This window comes from Mizuhopecten yessoensis, unplaced genomic scaffold (assembly GCF_002113885.1).
Source record: "Mizuhopecten yessoensis strain PY_sf001 unplaced genomic scaffold, ASM211388v2 scaffold4947, whole genome shotgun sequence".
In the NCBI taxonomy this organism is placed as follows: Eukaryota; Metazoa; Mollusca; class Bivalvia; order Pectinida; family Pectinidae; genus Mizuhopecten; species Mizuhopecten yessoensis.
The window spans coordinates 1,767,909-1,778,061 of NW_018405801.1; the positions used below are offsets into that span (position 1 = coordinate 1,767,909).

Sequence of the window (10,153 nt, forward strand, 5' to 3'; positions counted from 1 at the left end):
AAAATACGAATAACCATTGAAATAGACAATAAGCTAATAATAGAAAGTGTATAAAGCAGCGTGGATTGGCGCAAAGCAACCACGCCAATATAACGCGTGCCCAGCAGAATGATTGATTCATTGTAACGGTTATTATCTAATCAGTGACTATTTAAAATAAAGGTGACCATAAAAAAGCTCGTACTTCAGCTTAATTCCAACATGTAATTTCAAACTTGGTTTTTATCACATCTGAGCTGTATACGTAGAAAAAATAGATAGAGCCAGTACATGTAGGATAATTAAACGTGGAAAAGCTCAATTGGAAAGTTTCACAAGTAAATTTTAGATGTCATTTTGACTCTAGTAATGAAAAAAGTGACTAAAGATATGGATAAGAATATTTCTATGCTCCTTAGAAATCGCGTTATGCGAGGTAGACAGTGAAAGAATTAAAAAAAAAAACATATACAATGTACGTTTACTATACGGAACTAGGGTCTGGTTCCCAGTTCCGTTTATGTTAAACGGAACTAGGGTCTGGTTCCTAGTTTCGTTTATGTTAAACGGAACTGGGGTCTGGATCCCAGTTCCGTTTAAGGAAAAACGTAACTGGAGTCTGACACTTAGTTCCGTATACGACCAATTACTTTATAGAGGCTATGGTGGTCTTAATTTCCGTGTGAAAGGTTGTGGGTTGGATTCCTGTACTTGATACAGATATAACTACGCGCCTTTGACCTTTCGTTTTTCGAGGTAGACAGGGAAAGTATTACAGAGAACTTAAACGTTTACTATACGAAACTGGGGTCTGGTTCCCAGTTCCGTTTATGTTAAACCAGTTCCGTTCTGGTTCCTAGTTCCGTTTATCTTTAACGGAACTAGGGTCTGGTTTCTAGTTCCGTTTATCATAAACGGGACTAGGAACTAGGAACCAATTTCAGGCTCCCATATTGATAAACATACTGCCTTAATGAACTTCATACATTTAAAAAAAAAAATGAAATATATGAATTATTGAAGTAAGGATATTCTAAATTAAAATGGAATGATCTTTTAATGAAATAGGGACATCTTTTATAGAACTAACGATATTTATGAATGGAATAGATATATCGTTATATGTATTTAAATAACTTTACCACGTAGCTTATTAATTGAGATGTCTTGCAAAACAGTGTCATATAATTAAATTTGTATTGAAAAAGTTATAAAACATAGAAATATGTACAAGCTTGGTTATGTATAAATGATATGTTCATTAATGAATAACAAATCCAATAACACGAAAACCTGCTTTCAATGGTTATCGAATATATCGAAATTTGAAGGAATTAAATACATGAGACACCTATTAAGGACTCTTTCCCATTGCAGGAAAACACAAGAGAACCCCACTAGTTTTTTAATACATACAGTATACTCCCCTTTATCTCCTTTAGATATATCTGTAGCGCGACCGGACCAGTGTATTCCGTTGGAGTATGCTGCTCAGTTGGTATGAAAGACGGTATAATGATCTGAGGTCAAGGGTTCGAATCCTTACCTGGCCTCATTGCATTTTTACACTGAAACCATTATTTCATCTTAATTATTCTTTCAGAAAATTTCGGCAAGGTACGGTTGTCTATTCGTAAATGATTTTCATAGATATACACATTTCTTTTTTTTTTTGGGGGGGGGGGGGGGGGGGGGGGGTCAATGCCTGGATATAGCTTTTGGTTGTGGTACAGGGATCCCTCACGATTTTAAGTGTTAAGTTGGCTTGCTTGACGTTGCGCTATTACAAAGTGGTAAAGCGTACCATGCTTTTAATCGTGAATACCAAAGACCGTTAAAACTTTACACGCAAACGAATTTAATCACGGGAAATAAGATATTCAAACTATACAGATACGTTCATCACATCAGCTAAATTTAAAGATAACATCCAAGTGAAATACGATCATATTCAAATTAAGCCCTTTCCGTGCTTATCTTGAGAGCGGAAACGAGTACTTTTCCTGGGGTAACGGGGGACAATGTGATTGAAAAGGAAATACATGAGCACTTAAATCAATTTAACCTAAATGGTCCAATTTTTACAAACAATTCATACAAATGAGGTATTATGATGTCTTACGTCCTGTTTAGAACAAGGCTTCTGTTTCTCCTCAATTTTCTCCTCCAAACCTTGCCCTTGTACCTTGTATACCCGCCCCACAACTCCTGTAGTTTTCTGCTGTTAGATCAAAACCCCTTCCTCCCTAGCCATTCCTCTATGTATCACCGACTTCCATCAATGTTTTCTGTTATCATCTCTCTTTTACTTGTCTAGATATCTTCATTTTCTGTGTGCTCCTTCTTCCATGCGCTCTTTCTTCCTCCCCACTACATTAACTCCCATAATTGTATTCCCTTGCTTCTCAAAATAAAGACCATTGATTGTTAATATATATTATCATTATAGGAAAATGGCACACTGCCAATTACTACGTACTCAACGCATATTACTGATTACCAAATGAATCAGCAATTATGTATGATAATATCGACCGAACTGTTGTTGTACTACACGTGCACTTATGTAAAACTATGTTAGGAATGCTACACTAAAAAAAACTATGTTAAATATACAATGACATAATCTATAATCTAGCGAGTGTCAAAATATACATAGTGACACGCAAACTAACAGACGGACCCAAATGGAGAATTAAAAATTAAGGATCCCAGTACCACTGCCGAAAAAAATGTCACTGTGCATAGGAAACTGTTCGACTACATGACTGTATGGTAAACATATATCATTTGAAAAATATTTGCGGATTGTTTGTGAATTAGTGCAATAACGAATAAAAATACGAAAAAATTAACAAGAGAGTTTTAGATGTAAGCATACATCAGGGAATTCATGAAATCATTCTATCCTCAAGCATTGATTTTGTACTCAAGTCTTATTTCTTGTTACAGGCATAAATTATTAAATCAAATCTTATTTTTTCCGTGATTTGTGAATGATTTGAAGAAATTGAAATCCAAATACTGCTTTCAATGTTTACATTTGACCTTTTGATTGTTTAGCATTATCTGAATGAGTTACAAGAAAGCAGGTTTAAACACAGAATCCATGCTGCAGGATGCGAATTGTTTCATAAGACGTAAGACGGGCCCAGGGCCCGTAATCATGTAACCATTCTCATGCTCAAGCAAGGATTTTGAGCTCAAGCCTAATTGTTGTACTGGTTATAAAGTAACAAACACATCTTATTTTGTCAATGATTTGGAAAATATTTGAAGAGACTTAAAGCCAAATAATGTATAATGTTTACATTTGATTTTTTTATCGTTTGACAAGAGTTAATCGAGTTACAGGAACGTTGGTATGAGCACAGAATCCATGCTTGAGCATAGATTTGGTTTCATGAATACTGACCGTGAATTCAGCCTTTGACCTCTAATTTTTGTTCTGTTACTCTAACCAGCTGATCTACATATTGTCAACGGAAGCACCCTGTTCCATTTGGCTACAGTAATATTTCAAAACAAAATATAGGGATGTTACTGTATGAACGATAAGACTACAATGGCATTCTCTTTGAGCTTTCCTGTACTGGAACAAGGATCCTTAAAGATAAATAATTTTAAAGAATTTCTGAAAATTAACTTATTTTTCAACCTAATAAACGATATTTGATGTTGTTGTACGGGTGCCATAATGCTTTATATTTACCTGAAATGACCGATGTAACGATGAGTGGTACAATCATCATTTTCAGCATCCGGAGATAAAGCTCGCCAATTATACCTGTTAACGATATTTGCATCTCGATATATAAATGCGTTAATGAAGTAATATGATATTAAATATACGTACAATTGTCATGTACACTCATGTTAAATACGATCATAAACGTTAAGACTAATAACGTTCACATAGAGAAATAGTAACGCCATTGATGTCGATAATTTGTTCAAAACAAGGCGACATTTTTTTCTTTACAGACGAATAGAAGTTGGTGTATGGAAAGAAAGCAGTCCCCTTTGTAGCCATTGAGAAAATTGAGTGAACTAAATCAAAATAAATATATAAATACCATGACTTTTAGTTACGGAACATTGAGTTGGACATCCTAAAACCTATTCTACGCTTCATAATAGCCTTTATATTGGTCAGTAAGCTTGAATACTATTTAATCATTGCATTAAGAAATAAGAGTTTCATACGAAATCTTAAAACTTTTTCAAATACAATTGTTTATTTATGACAGTATAACTACAGTTGTTATTTGCAGCGTATCAATGCATAACCCGAGCACTACTGATGTATTGCTTGACTACGCGCTCGGAAAATATATTTGTTTGTGTAAAATACATTACTCAAAACGTTCCTGACACCTTCATAATTCATTATGTAATATGCTTATCCTATTTATTAAATTTTCTTTTTTGCAATTAACACAAATAGACAGATAAAAACAATATTAATTGCATTAATTCTATAAAAGCAACAATATAAGCAATAAACTGCACTGATGTTGCCGACACACTGGTTCAACTTCAAAAAGTGTCGCAGACAAAGTGAATATTGTTCTTCCGAGGATCCATTACAATCGTTACATGAATTGTGTAAGTAACTAATTGTAATGCTAATAAAGCATAAAGGTTTTATCATATCTCTTACGTGCAATGTACCGAAACTTAATACGCCTAGAAACTGAAAGGTTTTTTTTGTTAATAGTATTATCTCTGTTTATAATAAATAAGCAACCAATGCACAATAATGTGCTCTCTACTGTAGCTCGCTACATTTTTGCGAGACGTTCATTTTCGTGAAAATTCGCGTGGTGACCAATGCGCAAATTTAAATTATCCACAAATATTAATTATATTGATTATCACTTTCAGTGTTGTAAAAGCATTTTTCTCTATAGCGAATCAATGAATAAAAGAATAAAAATTATCATGCATAATTCGCATAATAAAGTGCACACGATAATGTTTTCATTTACAGTAATTGTTTCATAATCATAAAACCTGGAAATGGTAACATTTTTAAAAGTTGCAATTGAATTCCACGAAGACTAATAGGAAATGCATTCTTAAATGAGGAACACATGGAGGTAATATATAATTATACATTTCTTCTCTTTGCATGTCATCATCGAGAATTGAACTAAAACAGGACTTACCTAGCCACATCAGATCGTCATCCGTGGGGTTTGTTGCACGCACTCCAAACCCCACTGCGAACCCCACCCCGACCCCCAAGAGAGTCGTTACCACCAGCAGATTGTCTTTGATCACAGACACACACTTATTTATCTTCCCCATATTTCCTCGACGACGCTCAGATGATTCCAGGTGTCGCTTCCTCCTGTACTAGATAAATGTATATACTCCCGTCTTGAGCCGACTAGCGTGTTTACCTGCTTAGCTGTTTTAAAATGAACACGGGCTTTAACGTTTTTTCTTCTTCTCCACCTAAATGACAGACTGAAAAAAGTCTCGTTCGCTTTTGTGCACACAACTCCAGTGTTGTGTATCACGAGTACGTGTAATATTTTGTTAACACATAAATAAACAGCCACACACTTGCTCACATATATGCTTTCACTGTTAACTTGCTGAAGCTTTGTCGAGACTACCGGCCGTTATATCCCCCAAAAATGGAGGGGTCAACGACAACTCAAACGGCTAATACATGAAAGCGGATATCCGCGCACGAAATGATAACAACAGTGCTTATTCGTGTGAACCCGGTACGGGACAACATTTTTGTAATGGACAGACATGTCCTTGTCCCATGTAAGTTACATGTCGCTTTTAAGGTCAGCCCAGTTTACATAGTATTTATAATATTTTAGTCATCGTTATCATATTATGGTCGTTTTATGGGCTATGATAAAGGATTATTATACGGAAATTTAGGCTAATTTGAATGCCGTATATCAAACAGATGGCGGTATAGCCGTAATGCCAGGACAGATAACGTACGCAGATGTGTTGATATTTATAATTACAAGCAGAGCACTTGCTAATAAGGTTTCATTAACGTAATCATATCATCACGCGAATTTTACGCTACAGCTATGCCCTTGATATAGAAACCACACGAAACTGCATTCGGAACACCTCGGTCGATTTGGTCATCTAACGAGAGAAAGAACTGTAATCGGGGCGAGGTGTTCCAAATGACGAAACTGTAACAGTGTTCCATTAATGGTCTTAAGGATCCCTGTCGGCCGGGAGCAAAACATTAGAGAATTCCACTGTTTATTTCGTTGATACAGTAACCTCCCCTTAATTTAATTTTGAATATAACTGTAGCGCAACTATGTCAGGATACTTAGGAAGCTCAATCGATTAAGCAACAAAGCGATCTGAGGTTCAGGGTTCGAATCCTGATACAGGTAGCTTTATTTTTACATTCAGACACTGTTGTGGATTTTATTTTCCTTCTCTTTTTTTATTTTATAAAAGTCTCGCAAGGTGTCTTTTCTCTTCAGAAATGATTTTTCAAAGCATTATAAGTGCCGTAAAAACACTTTTCCAGTAAAACTTTTTTGATTTAGGACACCATAACTTTTCAGAAAATCAACACCTCTAGCTTCCTTCAAAAAAATTCCCACGGGATTCCCTTAGGGACTCCACTATAATGACACCCTACTCCAACAATGTTAGAGGTTTTACACGGCGAAAAACTTTTGACAGGCGCCGCGTAACCTCTAACTGCTCATAGCTGATTTTCCCGATGCTGACGATCAAATTTTTTAAGTTCGGATTTAGAAAAAGTATAGCGTGTTTACTTACATTTAAATGGTCAACAGTGTCCAATAAATATTCCTTTTCATAAATCCATGATCAAATGAGAATAATTTCGTGTCAAAGACATACATAATAAGTTTTTTCTCTTACGAAGCGTAGCAGACAACAATGTCGAAAGTGAAAGTCGAAATATCACGTGATATCCCGGTTAATACAAAAATGGATTATAAGCAATTTTCTACAAGCGGAATACAATTTCTGACGGCTGGCCAAGTAGTGTTTTGTGAATTAACTGTAATCAACGAGTTTTCGCTATTTATATTTAATCATGAAAATGTTGCGTTCGTGTGGCTACGTCTTCCATTGCACAATTCAATTTATATATGTGGATCAAATGCATTTATCATTTTTTTGTTTCATATGGGAACTATTTTTTTACAGTTGCTGATTTCATTTCATTAGCTATTACCTGTGTAATTTATGACAATAAGTTATAGTAATTATTGAAGAAGGGTGGTCTGGGGTTGTGGCAAAAGGGATTAGCAAATAAAATTAAAATTACTGGAAAAAAATAACATGTAAAAAAATATAATTGAAATGAGTTCTACATTTACGTTACATTTCTTCATAATTCCAGACACAGCTCTGCAGTTCATTAGTATTCTAATCAATGAGAATTGCCTTCTTGACAAGTTGATATACCACATAAAAACATGCCTTGTTTTTTATAGTTCCGAGATAAATATGACAAAGTTAGTTCACTTGGTTATGATATACCACATAAAAACATGCCTTGTTTTTTATAGTTCCGAGATAAATATGACAAAGTTAGTTCACTTGGTTATTTTATACCACATAAAAACATGCCTTGTTTTTTATAGTTCCGAGATAAATATGACAAAGTTAGTTCACTTGGTTATTTTATACCACATAAAAAAAACATGCCTTGTTTTTATAGTTCCGTGATAAATATGAAAGACGTTATTTCACTTGGTTATTTTATACCAATTGAAAATGTCAATTATACAAAAAGTCAGCTCAACGTGACTGGTTGGCACATGCGCATTACTGATTTAAAGTGACGTATTTTCTTTAATCTAAATTAGCAGAAAGTTTGTCTAGCTTGTGTTGGTATTTACCAGCGAGATGAAGATTTTCACCGAATTCAAAACCAGCGTAAGCTTTGAATTTACGCCCAGAAATTGTTTTGAATAAGTCTTCTGACAGCAAGCTGTTACAGGGGTGTCAGCGTTTCAGTTGACAAACGGAATGGAATGAAAATGCAATGAAAACGCAACGAGAACGAAATGAAAACGGAATGAAACAAGGCCTAAACGGAACGGAACGAAAATAAATTCACTGTTTGGAACGAAACGCGAATAGAACGGAACGAAACATGTTTTGCTCACAGGAACGGAATGGATTGAAAGTAGGTGGAACGAAACGCGAGGAATGATTGAAAACGAAATGGAATAAAACGATCTGAGAAGATAACTATTTTAATCGAGATTTCCTATCTATAGTGGCTAGTTACGATAAATTAGCAGTAGATAATAATGTTTAGTAAATAATTACAACTTTGCATATTTGTTTATCGTATTTATTCCATATCTTAGGTTTCTAGATGATATCAGAGACACATAATTAATCGATTATTTGTGAATTGTTTCGCCGAATGATCTGTCCGTTGTTGAAATAATATATGATAAACGTACTTTCACTTGACGATTTCACAAAGCATCCAATACATATTAGGGTTATACATATTACTTTTATGAATTCGGTGCATGGCCAAGATTCTCATTTATTATTAATATTGTATGAACCAACTAACAATACTCCGAGACGGACGATGTCCGGGGCCCAGGATCATGAAACAGACTTGTAAGTCTAAATCTGGACTTTAGTCTCATTTTTTTTTTACTTAAGTCTAAAACAGACTTAGCTTGGGGATTATGAAAAAAACGGGCAGACTTTAGTCTGAATTTGATCTTAAATATGGCGGACATATCGTACGCTTCAGGTGCCCGTCTGCTCCATTGAGAGAAAGGAAGAGACATTTCGTCCCGAGTATTTCTAGACCATTTACTTTTAAAACCCTCCAATTAAATAAGGACGAATGGATAGTTTTACAAACGTGCTGAAATGTTAATCTTGCGTCTCATTTTATTTTAGACGTGTACCTCCCTATCAAAAAACAGACCTACTGCAAACAGACGTTCGCTTGAACTTCAACCATTCCGGTGTTGTAAACAATGCGACTGCAGCGCCGCATTCTCGACGGTACCGTAATAAAACTAATACACGCTCTCGAAATGTATCCGGCATTTGCGAGATCACAATTCTCACCGTACTGTGGATGAAACGAAGATGTAGCCTAGTGTTCCTTCTAGCCTAAATAATTCTTTATTTTAATAATCATACATTGCTCAGATAATTATTACCTTCTAGCTGGGTTTTTTATCAAGTTGTTTTATTACACAAGAAAATAAGTGATATACTCTAAATATTTAACCAGAATTTGCAATATATATATATATTATTTGAATATAGTCAGTCAGCATGTCCTGGCAGGATTAAGATTAATGAAAGAATTGTGTGGTGAATTTTGATTAGAGTTATCTCCCTTAGACCCGTAACCGCGCCGACAACCTGGATGTGACATCTCGGCGCGGTCTCTTATACATCTTGAACCCGAACGAACAACACGTGAGTGATTTTTCCTCCACCTTGTCTTTGATTTCAGGAGCTGAGAGCATTTACAACTACTTGTTGTGACGGTGTGTGAATAACACACACCGAATTCACGACAATTGGTGTCATAAGTGAGAAAGAACTCACGCTATTCGCGCTATTTTGACATTTTTTTTTCCATATTTTTTTTCTACCTTGCTGGTCCCCTCTCGCTCGCACGTGCGCTGGCCATTTTGTTGACCAGTGCGCGAATTACGAGTGAGAGATTTTGGGACAGTTCTAGCAGTTTATTATTGTTTATTTAATTATTTATTAGGGGTAATTCAGAGTCGGCGGTGTTTTCACTGCCGTTCTGAAAGTTAAATTTAATTTAATTTAGTTTACTTGTTAGGTTTTCACGGAACTTCATTCGCCTGTATAGTGGGCCGCCCATATTGGCGGAATACATATGACAGGCGAGACTTGAGTTATCGTTAGTATAGGATATTATTTTTATATTGTAGGGAAATTATTATATGTTTAGTTAGGTTATTATTACATTAGGTTAGAAATTAGTTATTTTAGGAATTAGAAATTATTTTGTAAACTGTAAATCGTAGTTGTAATCGTTGGAATTTTGTACGGGACGGTGGCACGTGTCTACTATAGCACTGTTGATATAAGTCCCTGTACATAATTGTGTAATTGTTTAATTAAGTGTGTTGACTTATTTCTTTCTTGGAACTTTATATTT

At 35.1% G+C, this 10,153-nt stretch overlaps 1 protein-coding gene across 1 annotated transcript in view; it reads right to left on the reverse strand.

Annotated features, from left to right (window-relative positions):
• LOC110450079 (putative sodium-dependent excitatory amino acid transporter glt-3) overlaps positions 1–5,770 on the reverse strand; it is a 36,931-nt gene extending 31,161 nt beyond the window's left edge. Inside the window, exons 1-2 of the mRNA XM_021497327.1 lie at positions 5,151–5,770; positions 3,692–3,766 (exon numbers count right to left, since the gene is read on the reverse strand). Of these exons, the coding sequence (XP_021353002.1) occupies positions 3,692–3,766; positions 5,151–5,292 (217 nt within the window). The 5' untranslated portion in view covers positions 5,293–5,770. The remainder of the gene's footprint in view (positions 1–3,691; positions 3,767–5,150) is intronic.
• Between the last annotated feature and the right edge of the window lie 4,383 nt (positions 5,771–10,153).